Consider the following 17,471-nt stretch of genomic DNA (forward strand, 5'->3'; position numbering starts at 1 on the left):
TGTTCAGAAGACAACTTGCTGCATTTTCTAAGAAGATATTTGAAATTATCGTTCTTTATATAATGATCCTTGGATCAAACTCCTGGAGTTGTAATGTGAACAATCAAAAAGATTGTTTGCTCTTATTAGGATTGGGATGCAGCACCATTCCCTTCCATAAGCATTCTAATGCATTAAGAGAGTGCTAGTGGATCGATGATACTGAAAAGCTTAGTAGGATAATCTGTGTAATCATTCTGCTGATATCTTCAATTGTACCCCTTGTAATGTAATGCATCTGATTATATGAATAAAAGATTTCGTTTTTCCATACCTCTTGTGCTGTTCTTATTCCTGAATATTTCTACTGGATTAGAATAAAGAAACAGAAGACACGTGAAAACAGAAGATAATAAACAGTAGTTATGATAAATCAATTAATCCAATAACATTACGAAAATACGAAAACTTATTCTCAGGAAGTGGTTTGGTAAATATGTCTGCTGCTTGATGATCAGTAGGAATGTATTCCAGACGAATATTCTTCTTTTGCACATGATCTTTAATGAAATGATGTCTGCTATCAATGTGCTTCGTTCTGGAATGGAGTACTGGATTATGCGATATAGCAATTGCACTGGTATTGTCACAAAATATAGGTGATTCAGATGCTTGAACTCCATAGTCTTTAAGTTGTTGTTGTATCCAAAGCATTTGAGAACAACAGCTTCCAACAGCAAGATACTCTGCTTCTGCAGTAGACGTGGCTATAGAAGTCTGGTTTTTGCTAAACCAGGAGATCAACATGTCACCAAGAAATTGACAAAAACCACTTGTGCTTTTCCTATCCAGTTTACATCCTACATAATCATCATCTGAGTATCCAATAAGATTAAAAGATGAGTCCTTGGGAAACCAGAGGCCTACATTTTGAGTACCCTTCAGATATTTTAAAATTCTTTTACCAGCAATGAAATGTGATTGTTTAGGATTTGATTGAAATCTAGCACATATGCAAACAGCAAACATAATATCGGGTCTACTTGCAGTAAGATATAACAATGAGCCAATAAGACCACGATAATGAGTTACCTCTACTGGAGTTCCCCCTTCATCTTTATCAAGTTTGGTAGACGAGCTCATAGGAGTGGAAGCAGCAGAGCATGCTTCCATCCCAAAATTTTTCACTAGTTCCTTTGTATATTTAGCTTGATTGATGAAGATTCCAGTATCAAGTTGCTTGTTTGAAGTCCTAAGAAAAATGTTAATTCTCCCATCATGCTCATCTCGAACTGTTCCTGCATTAACTTAGCAAACTTTGCACATAATTTGGGGTTAGTTGACCCAAATATAATATCATCAACATAAATTTGAACTAATAATATGGGTTTGTTTTTTACTAGGGTAAATAAAGTCTTGTCCATGGTACCAACGGTGAAATCATGATTAATAAGAAATTGTGAAAGTGTGTCGTACCAAGCCCTAGGTGCTTGTTTCAGACCATACAATGCTTTCTGTAATTTAAAAACATGATTCGGTAATAGATGATCAGAAAAACCTGGAGGTTGTTCAACATAGACTTCCTCTTGTAGTAGACCATTGAGGAACCCACTCTTCACATCCATCTGATACACTTTGAAATTTTTGAAAGCAGCAAAGGCTAAAAATATTCTGATAGCTTCGAGCCTAGCTACTGGTGCAAAGGTTTCATCATAGTCTATTCTTTCTTCTTGTCTGAATCCTTGTGCAACCAATCTTGCTTTGTTTCTGACAACTGTTCCTTCTTCATTTAGTTTGTTTCTGAATACCCACCGGGTTCCAATGACAGCTTGATGAGATGGTCTAGGTACTAGAACCAAACTTTATTCCTCTCAAATTGATTCAGCACTTCTTGCATAGCTTCTATCCAATTGGGATCCAGAAGAGCTTCTTCAATCTTCTTTGATTCATCTTGAGAAATAAAAGCAACATGCATGTATTCATTCATCTGTCTTCTGGTCCTTAGCGGAGCTGTTGGATTTCCAATCACCAAAGATGGAGGATGAGATTTTCTCCAAATAAAAGGATTTAGATTATCTTTATGTAAAGCAGTAGATTGTTTTGGAATATCAGGTGCTGGTTCTGGAATGTCAGCTGCTGGTTCTGGAATGTCAGATGCTGGTTCTGCCATATGAATGTCTGGTTGTGGATTTTGAATATCCTTGACACTTGCTTCTGCATCATCTTCACTGTCTAGTTCCAGATGAACCCTGTCTAACCTGTTACTTAGATTAGATATGTTAGTAATCTCGGGAGCACTGCTGTCTTCATCAAAGACAACATGAATAGATTCTTCAACATTAAGAGTTTTATTATTGAAAATTCTAAAAGCCTTACTAACTGTTGAATATCCAAGAAATAAACCAATGTCAGATTTTGAATCAAAAGCAGCTAAATGATTTTTGCCATTATTGTGCACAAAGCATCTACAACCAAAAACATGAAAGTAAGATACATTCGGTTTACTCCCTTCCCATATTTCGTAAGGAGTCTGATTATTCCTCTTGTTGATTATTGTTCTGTTTTGTGTGTAGCAACCAGTATTAATAGCTTATGCCCAGAAGCGTTGAGAGATGTCTGCATCTGCTAGCATTGTTCTAGCACCTTCTTTAAGTGTTCTATTTCTCCTCTCAGCTACTCCATTTTGTTGGGGCGTCCTGGCAGCTGAATATTCATGATGAATGCCCTGTTCATCTAGATATTTCTCAAGAGTCTTGTTAGTAAATTCAGTACCTCGATCACTTCTGATTCTAATGATAGAAACTGATTTTTCACTTTGAATCTTTTTCAGAAGTTTGATCAGGAGGCTACTGGTTTGATCTTTTCCAGCAAGAAAGATTGCCCAAGTAAATCTAGAAAAATCATCAACAACAACAAGGGTGTATCTCATTCCCCCTAAGCTCATGATAGGGATTGGACCAAATAAGTCCATATGCAATAATTCTAAACATCTTGAGGATGATTTGCTGCCTTTATTTTTTAAACTAGATCTTACTTGCTTACCAAGTTGACATGCAGAACATACATGATTCTTAACAAAATTTATGTCTGGCAATCCATCGACTAAGTTTTGCTTTTTGAAATTGTTGATAGACTTGAAATTCAGGTGATTCAATCTCTTGTGCCACAGCCAGTGTTTATCACTTAGAGATGCAACTAAACATGTAGGAGAAATGATATGATCTATGTTCCATGAAATTTTATAGGTGTTTCCTTTTCTAACTCCGGTTAAAACAGTAGAGTCATCAGCATTTTTAACTGTGCAAGTGTGCTTCTGGAAAGCTACTGAAAATCCATTACCACATAATTGACTAATACTGATCAAGTTAGAACAAAGATTTCAACTAAGAGCACATCCTTAATAGTGATGTTACCATGGATAATCTTACCCTTACCCACGGTTTTACCTTTTGAGTTGTCCCCAAAGGTTATCTCTGGTCCAGCACAACTCACTATTTCTGATTGTAGACTCTTCTGTCCTGTCATATGTCTGGAACATCCACTGTCCAAACACCATGTTGAGCTACTGATCTTGGCTTTCTTCACCTGTACCTGCAAACACAAATTTTAGTATCTGGTACCCAATCTACTTGGGTCCAAGCCTTATTAGTCCCTTTGGAACCCACATTTGTACAATTTTCGTACTTCGGGTTTCCATGGAGGTGTGTGCAATAGAGAGTCTGTTATTTCTAACATTATGCATCTTAGCATGTTGTTCTTCCCTTCTGTTTCTGTTGTCTGGCCTGTATCTCTTCCGAACAGGTCTAGAATTGTAGTACTGGTAGTTTTTAACCTTCATAGGAGGTTGTCTTCCTGAGTTGAATCCTCTACTGGATCCAGAACTCTGGTCAAGTCTTTCCTTAGGTTCAACATAACCCAGACCATAATGCATCCTTTTGTTCATCTGATTTACATTTCTTTCAATTGAAGGAGTAGGTACTTCTGGTTTCTGTACCACACTGGATTTCACAAAATGAATGTACTTTACTTTGCACATATCCAGTTTTGGCTTAGTATTCGTTTCAGAAGTGCCTTCATCATTACAAAATCCGAGACCACTCATGTCTCCAGATTGTTTTTGTAACTCTTGCATCTTTTCGAGTGAAATAGAGGACTTGTTCCAAGCATTCACCAGTATCGATAACTTCTGGTTTTCAAAAAGCATCGTCTGGTAATCTGCTTTTACTCTTTCATTCTCAGTTTTTAATTTACTCATCTCAACTTGTAAATCATTACAACTGTTTACTTGCAAGCAAGTTAACTTACTGTTCTGATCTCTTAAGTTCTGATTTTCAATCTTAACTTCCTCGAATGATTGAGAAAGTCTTGAATACTCTTCTACCATGTCATGTAATGCTTTGACTAAATCAGTGCGTGTAAATTCATCATAGTCAAAGTCAAATACCTCTCCAGATGTCGAGGTTGATTCCGTATTTGCCATCAGAAATTTGATCTCATCTTCATCATTGTCACTTGAATGGCTTTCAGACCAGAAGATTCGAAACTTGAGTCTGCCCATTTGGACTTACTTTCTTCTGCAATCATTGCCTTTCTGTCTCTTCTGGTCTTTTTATCATTGCGTTTGACACCCTTCTTCTTCTGGTCATCCTTGTTTGGTTTTGGACAATCAGCAATGAAGTGTCCAACTTTTCCACGGTTAAAGCATGTCATATCACCAGATGGTGATTCCTTTTTGAAATTGCGGTTAGGACTTTGAAATGTTCTGTGATTCTTTCTCATGAATCTGGAAAACTTCTTGACAAATAATGACATTGCGTCATTGCTTATATGTTCAGCGCTTCTCTCAGAAGTACTTTCTATAGCAGTAGCAGAAGACGAACTTGGGGCAACTGTAGCAGTAGACTTAACAGTAGCTGCAAGAGCTTTGGTTGGTGGAATTGATAAGAGCTCTTCTCCACTTCGAACTTCAAGTTCAAACTCATATGCCTTCAGATCTGAGAACATGTCATGTAGTTCTAACTTGTTTAGATCCCTGGAAGCTCTCATTGCCATCGTTTTGACGTCCCATTCTCTGGGTAGGGCTCTCATTACCTTTAATGCAACTTCCATGTTGCCAAAATCTTTCCCAAGAGCTGAGAGTTTATTGACAAGGCTACTGAAGCGTTCATCAAACTCATTCATAGTTTCTTCAGCCTTCATCTTCATATTCTCAAACTTCTGCATGGCTACAGAAAGTTTGTTTTCCTTAGTTTCTTCGTTTCCTTCACAGATCTGAATCAATTTTTCCCAGATTTCCTTGGGAGAAGGGCACATCTTGATTTTGCTGAAGGTATTTTTGTCGAGTGTCTTGTACAGAATGTCCTTTGCAACGTTGTCAAGTTTAGCTTTCTTCTTGTCCTCACTTGTCCATTCATATCTTGGTTTTTCCAGCATCTGAGGTGCACCTTCGGTGATAGCACAGCTGGATTTGGCTTTAAGATCTTTAATGGACCATCTGTGATGACATACCACGTCATCATCTTGAGCTGCAAGATGAGCTTGCATTCTGATTTTCCAATCATCAAAGTCTTCTTTTAAGAACATTGGAATTTTGCTGAAGTGAGCCATGTCTGTTAAATATTTTTCAGAACAATAATAACCTGCTCTGATACCACTTGTTGAGGATCGGGTTGAGTTTAGAGGGGGGGTGAATAAACTCAATGGCAAACTTAATCGATTTTTCAGAATGATGTGCTAGAATCCTGTTAGAGATGCTAGCGGATTTTTTTTCAGGTTTAAAGACCAGCAGATCACAAGATAATGTGCGGAAACAATCTGTTGGTTAGTGGGTGAAAAATAGTAAAACAGAAAAGCAGTAGATGGCACAGGGTTTGTTTCGGGAAGTTCGAAGATGAATCTTCTACGTCTCCCCTTCTTCTGTTTCCAGAAGGTATCACTAAAAGACTTTGGTGAATACAGTACAACAGTTGTACACACCCACTTCAACAGGACTTACCCTTCGCCTACTGAAACTTTTAGTTTTACAACTCAACTACTTGAATAATCTTAAGTTCTGGAAATGACTCTTTTCCAGTTACAAATTCTTCTATTAATGAGATAGTGAAGTGAATAGCTTAAGAAGAGATAAAGAAAATAGCTAGCACAAAAATGATCTCAAATGATCAAATGTATGCAATGAAGCGTGTGCTGCTTTTTCAGTGTTGAGCTTTTGAGATAACTGAAAGTTCTAGCGATGCTCGAATGAAATTTTTGATTGAGATTCGTTCTCTTCTCTTTTTCTTGAAAAGTATTTCATCTCCATATATAGGCTTCATCCAACGTTCTAAAATCTGAACGGATCTTTTGACTTTTCAGTGGTTCAGCTTTATTGCTTAAAATGGACCCTGCAGAATACATTAAAGCAATCAGTCTCAGTTCATACCAAAAATGGTAAGCCGTTTTAAATGTTTCCGTACAACATTTAATGGCATTTAATGAAGTAATAAATGCTAGTATCACGTTAATAGATTAACGGTAATATTTAAAGACTTGAGATACGCAAAATTCTGCTAGTGTTTATTTCGAGTTTGTATTTCTTCTAGTTCTGGTTTTAGCTAAGAAGTCATTTGTTAAGTAGATTAAGCAGTACTTGATAAGTGCTGCTATTGGTTTTAGCGCGGTACAAGTGCTTCTGGTTTTCTGCTTATTTACATCTACTGGTTTTGTACTTAAGCCAACATCTACTGGTTTTTTACTAGCATCTCCACAACAAAATTAATTCTAACAATTTTTATACCATTGAAAATTACTTAATTTTTTACATTTAAGATTTGATAGGAGTTTTGTATTTTTATTTTTTAGATGTGAAGGATCTCAAATAAAATGTAAGGAAATTGTTAATATTAAGGTTGCTACCGCATCTTGTTGTGGATTACCATTTTCATTTAGAATTTGTATTTCTTCTTCGTCTGTTTTTATAGAGTTTAAAATATCTTCTTGTTGTTGATTTGTGAGATAGTAATCCCACCAACCTTTTATTTGACCTGAGAATCCTGCTATGAGGAGTTCGGCAATAGTTTTATCATGAGTTCCAATTTGGGTTTTATAGGCATTTGCAGCCATAGTCATTTGTTGTAATAAATTCAGGACGTTATATTCTGTCATTCTGTTTATATTCCAATTGTAGACTGAAGATGCCTTAAAACTTGGTTAAGTCAATGGTTTAACTACTCCTAAATCAGGAGCAGGTATGATTTGTAGGGATTGGTCCCAACTTATTTTATTGATATTTGTAGAATTTTGGAATTGTTGTATGGTTTCACTAATACCAGAATCTTGACTTAAAGTATTTATTCTAGGGATGGATGAAGGTGTATCCGGAGCAGTCTGATTCATTGTTTCATTAGAAATACTAGTTGTTGCCATTATTCTACTTAATTGATCTTGAATGTTTTTAATAAATTCAGACTTATTATCTTGAATATTTTTTACACTAGGTTTAGATATTTGGTAAATTTTTAAGTTTAGTATCAATGTTTTCAGGGTTTATTATTGGTTGTTTTTGTAAATGTTTTTCTAATTTATTTAATTGTTTTCCAATGGTATTTAAATTAACATTCGTGAAATTATTTTGTGTTATAATATTTTTTATGTTGACCTTATCATTTTCTCCTGGATTTTTTATTGGAATAGCTTCAATTTGTTGATTTTATATATTTATTTTAATTCCTTGTAAAGGAGGATGATTAGATTGGATTATCCTAGTATCAGTAATTGTTTGCCATTCTTGTGTTTTATTTCTTATTGTAACAGGATTTACACTTTTAGAAAGAGGATATTCCAATGAATTTTGAGAAGCATATATTTCAAACCAATCAAAAAATAGAATGTGTATTTTATTTGTATCTACAAATTCATAAAAAATTTCTTGAATAGATTTTCTAGAATCTATAAAGTGTTGGAAAAACCATAATTTTTTCCAAGTTATGTTTGGCTAAAAATCATCATGCAAAATTTTTTTATTTATTTGAAAGTCTTTTTCTATAACATTTAATTCATTAGTAATGTTTTCTGTGATTGCAGAGAATGTTGGACTAGTTGGTTCTTGATATGATTCTGAAGTATGATATTGTTTTTGAGAGCTTTCTTCTTTTATTTTCGTATAGACTTGTCTAGGAATTTCAGAGGCGTAGTCTACATTTCTTAAAACTGAATTACTGATACTAGGATAATCCAATGTAATCATCCTCTTTTACAAGAAATTAAAATAAAAATACAAAATCAACAAATAGAAGCTATTCCAATAAAAAATCCAGGAGAAAATAATAAGTTCAACATAAAAAATATTATAACACAAAATAATTTCACGAATGTTAATTTAAATACCATAGAAAAACAATTAGATAAATTAGAAAAACATTTACAAAAACAACCAATAATAAACCCTGAAAACGTTGATACTAAACTTAAAAATCTCTTTTTTAAGCCTTACCAAATATCTAAACCTAGTGTAAAAAATATTCAAGATAATACGTCTGAATTTATAAAAAAACATTCAAGATCAATTAAGTAGAATAATGGCAACAACTAGTAGTTCTAATGAAACAATGAATCAGACTGCTTTGGATACACCTTCATCCATCCCTAGAATAAATAGTTTAAGTCAAGATTCTGATATTAGTGAAACCATAGAACAATTCTAAAATTCTACAAATATCAATAAAATAAGTTGGAACCAATCCCTACAAATCTTCCATGCTCCTAATTTAGGAGTAGTTAAACCATTGACCCAACCAAGTTTTAAGGCATCTTCAGTCTACAATCGGAATATAGACGGAATGACAGAATATAACATCCTGAATTTATTACAACAAATGACTATTGCTGCAAATGCCTATAAAACCCAAATTGGGACTCATGATAAAACTATTGTTGAACTTCTCATAGCAGGATTCTCAAGTCAAATAAAAGGTTGATGGGATTACTATCTCACAAATCAACAACAAGAAGATATTTTAAACTCTATAAAAACAAGCGAAGAAGGAATACCAATTCTAGATGAAAATGGTAATCCACAACAAGATGCGGTAGCAACCTTAATATTAACAATTTTCTTACATTTTATTGGAGATCCTTCTCATCTAAAAGATAAAAATGCAGAACTCCTATCAAATCTAAAATGTAAAAAATTAAGTAACTTTCAATGGTATAAAAATACTTTTTTTAACTAGAATAATGTTTAGAGAGGATTCTAATCAACCTTTTTGGAAAGAAAAATTCCTTGCAGGATTACCAACTCTTTTAGGAGATAAGGTAAGAAATAAAATTAGGGAAAACAGTGGTAAAAAAATTATAGCCTATAATAAATACACTTATGATCAATTAATTAGTCTAAGCCAACAAAAAGGGTTAAAAATACGCCAAGATTAAAAATTGCAAAAACACCTAAAATGGGAAATGAAAAGAACAAAACAAGAATTGGGAACTTTTTGTAATCAATTTGATATAAATACTAATAAATCATCCTCATCAAAATGCTCAGAAAATTGTCAAAAAACACATAAAAAATCCTATAAGAAAAACCTTAGAAAAAATCAAAAAGTTAATTTTAACCCGAAAGAAGATTTTTAAAAAAAAACCAAGAAGAAAACCATTTACGAAATTTAAAAATAACAAGCAAGAATTCAAAAAATCCTTCAAAGATATTGAATGTTATAGATGCCATAAGAAAAAGTCATACGGTAAATTATTGTAGGTTAAATAAGAAATTAAATGAATTAGAATTAGAAGAAGAAATATTAAATAAAATTTCTAATCACTTGATTGATTATTCTGAAGGAAATTCAGAAACTGAAAACTCTACCAAAACTGACGAATCATTAGTAGATGAACAAATCATAACTAGTAGTGAATCTGGAAAACAAAATAATATACTCACCAAAGATCAATAACTTCTTTTAGATATATTGAAAATATTAATGACCCAACAATCCAAAAAGAATATCTTGAAAAAATTCTAAAATCTCTAAATGACAAAGAAGAAAATAAAAAATTCCCAAGTACTTCAAAAAATACTTACGACTTAACTGAAATATTGGAAAAAAGTAAAAAGAAAAAGGGAATCATAATCTAAGACTTACAAAAAGATATACAAGAAATAAAATTGGAAATAAGAGAATTAAAAGAAAAACATATTCAAAATTCTGAAGCAATAAAACTAATCCTACAAATTATAAACATTGAGAGTTCTTTAGAAACAGAAAATGATGAAGCCCAAAAGGTTGAAAATATTGAAAAAATTCCTGAAGATTTTCTTTTCGTTTTAAGAGAAATAACTTCCAGAAAATACATCTTAAAAATAAATTTAGTATTTTCAAAAAATATTTAAAATGGATACAATAGCCTTATTTGATACTGATGCAGACTTAAACTGTATCAAATCAGGAATAGTACCTACTGAATTTCAACAAAAAACACAACAAAAACTTTCAGCTGCTAATAATTCAAAATTAAATGTAAATTCAAAAACAGACACATCAATAATAAATAATGGTATTTTCATAAAAACCACTTTTGTTTTAGTAAATGATATTCATCACACTGTAATATTAGGAACTCCTTTTATAAGTTTAATTACCCTATATAAAGTAAACAATGATTTTATTTCTTTTAAATTCAATCATAAAAAAATTAAAATTTGAAATTTAAAAAAACCACGAACTAGAAACCTTAACTTAATAAAAGTATGTTCAATTTATGAAAATAATATTAATACCATAATCCAAGGGAAGACTTTTCAATTAGAAAATCTTAAAAAAGATGTTTCTTTGAAAAGAAAACAAAACAGAATAGAAACAAAATAAATTCAAAATAAAATTCAAAAATTCAAAAAAAATACTAGAAATAGAAGTTTGTTCAGAAATTCTTAATGCTTTTTGGAATAGAAAACAACATATTGTTGATCTTCTCTATGAAGACGATTTCAATAGTAGACAAATACCAACTAAAGCTACACCAATCCAAATAAATTTTGAATTAGAAGAACATTGTAAAAAAGAAATTCATGATTTAGAGAAAAAATGGTTAATTTCTAAATCTAGATCCTCTTGGAGTTGTGCCGCCTTTTACGTTATTAAAAATTTAGAAATTGAAAGAGGAACACCCAGATTAGTAATTAATTACAAACCATTAAATAAAGCTTTAAAATGGATCAGATATCCAATACCAAATAAAAAAGATTTATTACAAAAACTCCATAATGCTTATATATTTTCAAAATTTGATATGAAATCTGGATTTTTGCAAATACAAATTTCTCAAAAGGATAAATATAAAACTGCTTTTATAGTCTCCTTTGGAAAATATGAATGGAATGTAATATCCTTTGGACTTAAAAATGCTCCTTCCGAATTCCAAAGAATTATGAATGAAATATATAATGATTATTCAAAATTCTGCATTGTTTACATTGATGATGTATTAATATTCTCTAATAACGTCGATGATCATTTTAAACATCTAAAAACATTTCTTTATATCACAAAACAAAATGGTCTAGTTCTATCAAAGTCAAAAATAAGTTGTTTTCGAACCAGAATAAGATTTTTAGGTCATTACATATCTTATGGTACCATAACTCCTATTGAGAGATCTTTAGAATTCACAAATAAATTTCCAGACAAAATACTTGATAAAACCCAATTACAAAGATTCTTAGGAAGTCTAAATTATGTTCTAGATTTTTGTCCAAATATCAATAGAATAGCAAAACCTTACATGATAGATTCCGAAAAAACCCAAAACCATGGACAGAAAAACATACAGAAATTGTAAAAAACATCAAAAAGCAAGTGTTAGAAATTCCATGTCTTCATATCGCAGATCCCAACCTACAAAAAATCGTAGAAACAGATGTGTCAGATTTAGGATATTGAGGTATATTAAAACAAAAATAAGAGAACACAGAGTGTATAGTACAGTATATATCTGCCCATTGGAATGATACCTAGAAAAATTATTCAGCTATAAAGAAAGAAATTTTGAGTATCGTTTTATGCGTCCAAAAATTCCAGAGTGACCTTTTGAACCAAATTTTTTTATTAAGAATAGATTGTAAGAGTGCAAAAGAAATTTTACAAAAAGATGTCCAAAATCTTGCCTCAAAACAAATTTTTGCAAGATGGCATTGTATTCTTAGTATATTTGATTTTGAAATCGAATTCATAAAAGTAGATACAAATTCTTTACCTAATTTCTTCACAAGAGAATTTCTCCAAAACAGAAATGCCACCCAAAAAGGATAAAAATCCTGTTCAAACTCCTACCGAACCAGCAAAAACCAAAACCTGGTATGACATCGTTACAAAGGAAGAAGAAGAAGAAGAACTTAAAGATACTGCACAATCAAAACCACATGTAATTGATGATTTGGAAAAAAGACTCAAATTCCTTGAATCCTTTCTCCAAACACCTAAAATTAAAAATGCCCTTGCCAATACCAAGGCAAGTGAAAGCTCCGACAAGAAACCCTCTAAAGAAACTCTTACCAAAGATTCCTTCCACTACAACAAAAATGGCTTTTCGCAACGTGCAAATTCTCTTTCCGCGGCGCACATTACACGCTGCGAAGTTGAAAGCTGTTGAAAGTTCAAGATTATCCGTAGCGTACATGTGCACGCTGTTAATAATATTATCAACGGCATGCATATGTACGCCGTTCATACAACCATCCGCAGCGTGCAATGTACGCCGTTAATATTCAAAAAAATCTATATATTAGCGATGGTTTTTGACAAATCGTCGCTACTTAGCGACGGTTTATAACCGAAGATACCGTCGCTGCATAACGACGGTATTTAAATTTAGCGACGGTTATAAAACCGTCGCTACATTTCGCGACTGTTTAAACACCATCGCTAAATTTTGCGTAAAAATAAAAAAAAATTACTTTTATAATTTAATAAATTTAAAAAAAAACTACAATACAATTATGATATATTGACTGATAATCTTGACTAACACTTAAAAAATTAACCAAAAATTGAAACAAAAAAATGTACCTAAATCGAAATTAAAATCGTATAAGAGAGAAAAATTTTAAGTGTTGTGAAGTGGTGTGGAGGAAAGTGGAATGGAAATCGGATATTTATAGATAATTTGCAACTATTAGCGACAGATTACCACCAAACCGTCGCTATTAGCGACAATTTAGATATAATCATCGCTGATTTTTGGCTATTAGCGACAATTTACTAAACAACGTTGCTAAAAGCGACAGTGTTTTATTAAACCGTCGCCGATTTTAATCGGTGACGGTTTATCGTATACCGTCTCTAAAGTTAGCAACGGTTTAAAAAACCGTCGCCAAATTTAAATTAGCGACGGTTTGACCATAACCGTCGCTAATTTAAAAATTCGCATCCATTCTCAGCAGCGTGCTTTTTATGCACGCCGTGAATGTATAGGGTATTAACAGCGCACATTATTGCACGCTGCGGATAGTATATAATATTACTTTCCGCAGCGTGCTTTTCATGCGCGCCGTTAATGTATATGTTATTAACGGCGCGCATTAAAAGCACGCTGCGGAAAGTATATAATATTTACAGCACACATAAATGCACGCTGCGGATATTACTTTTCGCAACGTGCTTTGAATGCACGCCGTTATTTCTGTCAAGTGCAACAATATTAACAGCGCACATATTGATGCAAGCCGTTAAAAGTACTATTCGCAGCGTGCTTTTAGTGCACGCTGTTGATGATGTGCTGCGGAAAATCATTTTTCTTGTAGTGTTCCAAACTGTTTCGTTTTCCGATAATTCCTCAAAAACCTCTTATCACACTACAAATTCCCAGCTTGTTCTCACACAACCACCATTAAACCCTCCTTCCGATTACTTTGAGAAAAATAATTGGCAAAATATAATACATGTTGAACTAGGATTCCATGAAAAAGATCCCTTTGAAACACTTCAAAAATACTTTGGAAAAGGACGATATTATAAACCTTGGAATGAATATAAGATCCCTTATTTCTACCAAGCAATTCTGGAAAATTATAAACCTTGGAACGAATATAAGACCCCTTATTTCTACCAAGTTCTGGAAACTACTGACTCCGCATTGCTTAAAAACTTCTTCTTGGACCAAAGCCATGATGATCCTGTTTATTCCACCTGCAAAATCCTAAAAGTCATTGCTCCAATTGAATGGAGCTATAATTTTTCAAAACCTATACTATTTCAAGAAAAATATAAAGAAGCATCATTTTTTGAAATATCTTTTAATTACTGGGACTATCAACAGGCCTGTTACAATTCCTTCTTAATTCAAAACCAAAAACACAAGCACACCTGGTTATTCTATTTTGATACCAAGATTTGCAATCCCAAAAAATTCCCAATCTGGTGGTACACATGGTGGGAATATTTTGGCTCCACCTATGAGATCCTCAAACACCCTATCCAAAATTCCTTTAATCTTTTTAGAGCCCAATATGCCCCGACAGCAGAAGAAAGATGATTTCATCCTCTTGCCCTTTTTTGCATGAAATTTTATCTTCCATGGGTCCTTTCTTGGACTGTTGAATTTTCAAACGAAAAAATTTTACAAATTAAGAGAGATTTAAGGTCAAATGGTGGGACAAATTTAAAATTCCTCCAAGCCTTACAGCCACCAATGTCCAAGCTTGGATTACCAATAACAAAATACAAGAGCCCCAACTCAAAAACCGCTTTACAGGATTCCACCACGACAACAGACAGAATTCCTGGCACAAAAATCCCAAATGACGGCAATGCTTGCAGCTGCCAAAACTCCTGAAGAAATGCAAGCTATACTAATGAAATTCTCACCAGGACCTTCAAGAAAGTCAGAATCCTCTAATGATTCGCTTAACCTAGAAGAATATGACCTCTTTGAACCAGACGACCAAGGACCAATATTTGGAAATAGTGGTGTATAAATATTTGTATTAGATTGTATGGCATTGTATTCGTATTTATATTGTTATGTACATTTTCATATGTTAAAAAAAAATTCCGAAAATACCCCCAAAAAAGTATTTAAAAGGGGATAAGACCTCAGTATAGAACCACCAAAAATATTACCACCCTCTACCCATATATCTCTTTCTCTCTCCCTCTCTCTCTCTCTCTCTCTCTAATCACTCATTCCCGGATCCAAATCCCTTTAACCATTACCTAGAAATCCGAAACCCTTTTTGATTTGTATCTTCCATTTAGGTAAAGTTATTTGATTCCAAAGGTTAGTAATGAAATCTTGTTTTAAATTCTGGAATTCTTAGATATATATATTTATTTAATTTCCATGGCTGGTTAAACTGCCTATTTCTTTAAGATTTGTGGAGTTATTTGCAAAAGTATGCTCTGTATATAGATCCCTTAAAGTTTTATATGCATCAGAAACTGGAGGAACCACGGCCTTAAAGAATTTTGATTTCCGAAATTTACTTTCTGCAATTTGTGGATCTCCTCAATAAAAGAACCATCTTAGTTTACTTTATTGCATATTTAAATTCCTATATTTGTGATTTCCCTTAACTAGAGAACCATCGTCGTTTTAAGTTATTTTACTTTCTGAAAATTTTTCTGGTGTTAATTTCCTTTCCTGTTCAATGGTATATATATATATATACATATATATATAATTATATCATATATTTCATTTAGACGATAGTGTGGCTCTGCCGGTTGTTCTAAATGAAATATTAAGAATTAATATTAACAATCTAACATTTATTTTATTGCAACTAACTTTTACTTTCCCGTAACTAACTTTTATTTTTCGCAACTAACTTTTACTTTACCGCAACTAACTTATTAAATCATATATTTCATTTAGGCAATAGTGTGGCTCTGTCGGTTGTTCTAAATGAAATATAATGATTTAATTTAACATTTATTTTATGGAATTTTATATTTATACAGTTATATATATAATCATAGGTACCATATATAAAATATCGATTAATTCCGTAATTTTTATAGTGAGAACTATATTAAATTATGTATGTGTTAAAATATTTAATTTTCTTTTTCATGGAACCATTAATTATGGTGGTTTCCTTTATTCTACTTTTAGTTAAACAATATTACATAAACCAAGAATAAATCATTGAGCCTTGACAAAATTTATAATTTGTAAACTTCATTCTTTCATTTGGTAATTTATAAATTAATAAATTTAAACTTAAAATAACCTCTCCGTGGATCGATCTCGTACTTATGAAATATATTACTTGCAGAAAATCGACACTTGGGTGAATTATAATTTAAGTAGTAGCACAGGTGATACACTTGAAACAACTGCAACAGTAGCAGTAGCAGTAGCTGCAAGAGCCTTGGTAGGTGGATTCGACAAGGGTTCTTCTCAACTCATAAGCTTTCAAATCTGCAAACATGTCATGTAGCTCCAACTTGTTCAGATCTTTTGAGACTCTCATAGCCATTGTTTTTACATCTCATTCCCTGGGTAAAGCTCTCATCAATTTGAGTGCCACTTCTCTATTGTCAAGTTCCTTTCCCAAAGCTGCTAGTTCATTTACTAAGATGCTGAATCGCTCATCAAATTCTCTTAGAGTTTCTCCATCTTTCATCTTAAGATTTTCAAACTTTTGCATTGCCACAGACAGCTTTTTTTCCTTTGTCTGTTCATTTTTTTCAGAAATTTGGATGAGTTTCTCCCAGATCTCTTTTGTTGTAGGACACATTTTGATTTTGCTGAAGGTATTCTTGTCAAGTGTTTTATAAAGAATATCCTTAGCAACATTGTCTAGATTTGCTTTCTTCTTGTCCTCACTTGTCCATTCACTTCTTTGCTTTTCAACCATTTCTTGTGCATCTTCAGTAACAGCAATAGTTGTATTAGGCTTTAGAATTTTCAAGGGACCATTTGTGATGACAAACCACCTATCATCGTCTTGGGCTGCAAGATGGGCTTGCATCCTAATATTCCAATCATCGAAATCCTCCTTTGAAAACATAAGGACTTTGCTGAAATGTGCCATTTCTGTTGTAGATTTTCAGAACAAGAATAACCTGCTGTGATACCACTTGTTGGGGATCGATTTAGAGTTTAGAGGGGGGTGAATAAACTATTTCTTTTCTTTGAAGTTTTTGCAAATGTGCTAAAATCCTGTTAGAGATTATAGCTTATCTTGTTCGAATATATTTCCAGCAGATCACAATAACTTGTGCGGAAACGATCTGATGGTTTGAGGTTAAAACAATAAAATAGTAGGCAGTAGACAGTAGTTGTTTCTGAAAGTTAGAAGATGAAATCTTCTACGTCTCCCCTTCTTCTGTTTCCAGAAGGTATTTGTAATTTACCGTAATTTTAAACTATTTTAAGATTTGTGGAAAAAAAATTCCTTAAATAAACCTTCAAATTCCGATTTAAAGTAAACTGTTCAACCAAAAATAATCGCTATAAAAGATCACGAATAAAGTTTGCTAAAACTATTGTTTAATCAACGTAAACAACTCTCAAGA

The 17,471-nt window shown here is 32.8% G+C and overlaps 1 protein-coding gene across 1 annotated transcript; it reads right to left on the bottom strand.

Moving 5' to 3' along the window:
- Nucleotides 1-16,441: 16,441 nt before the first annotated feature.
- LOC142544317 (uncharacterized) lies at nt 16,442-16,987 on the bottom strand. Its single transcript, XM_075651376.1, has one exon. It carries the CDS (start codon nt 16,985-16,987, stop codon nt 16,442-16,444), a length of 546 nt encoding a protein of 181 aa, XP_075507491.1.
- Nucleotides 16,988-17,471: the final 484 nt, after the last annotated feature.

The sequence above is a fragment of the Primulina tabacum genome, chromosome 5 (genome assembly GCF_025594145.1).
Source record: "Primulina tabacum isolate GXHZ01 chromosome 5, ASM2559414v2, whole genome shotgun sequence".
Classification (NCBI taxonomy): Eukaryota; Viridiplantae; Streptophyta; class Magnoliopsida; order Lamiales; family Gesneriaceae; genus Primulina; species Primulina tabacum.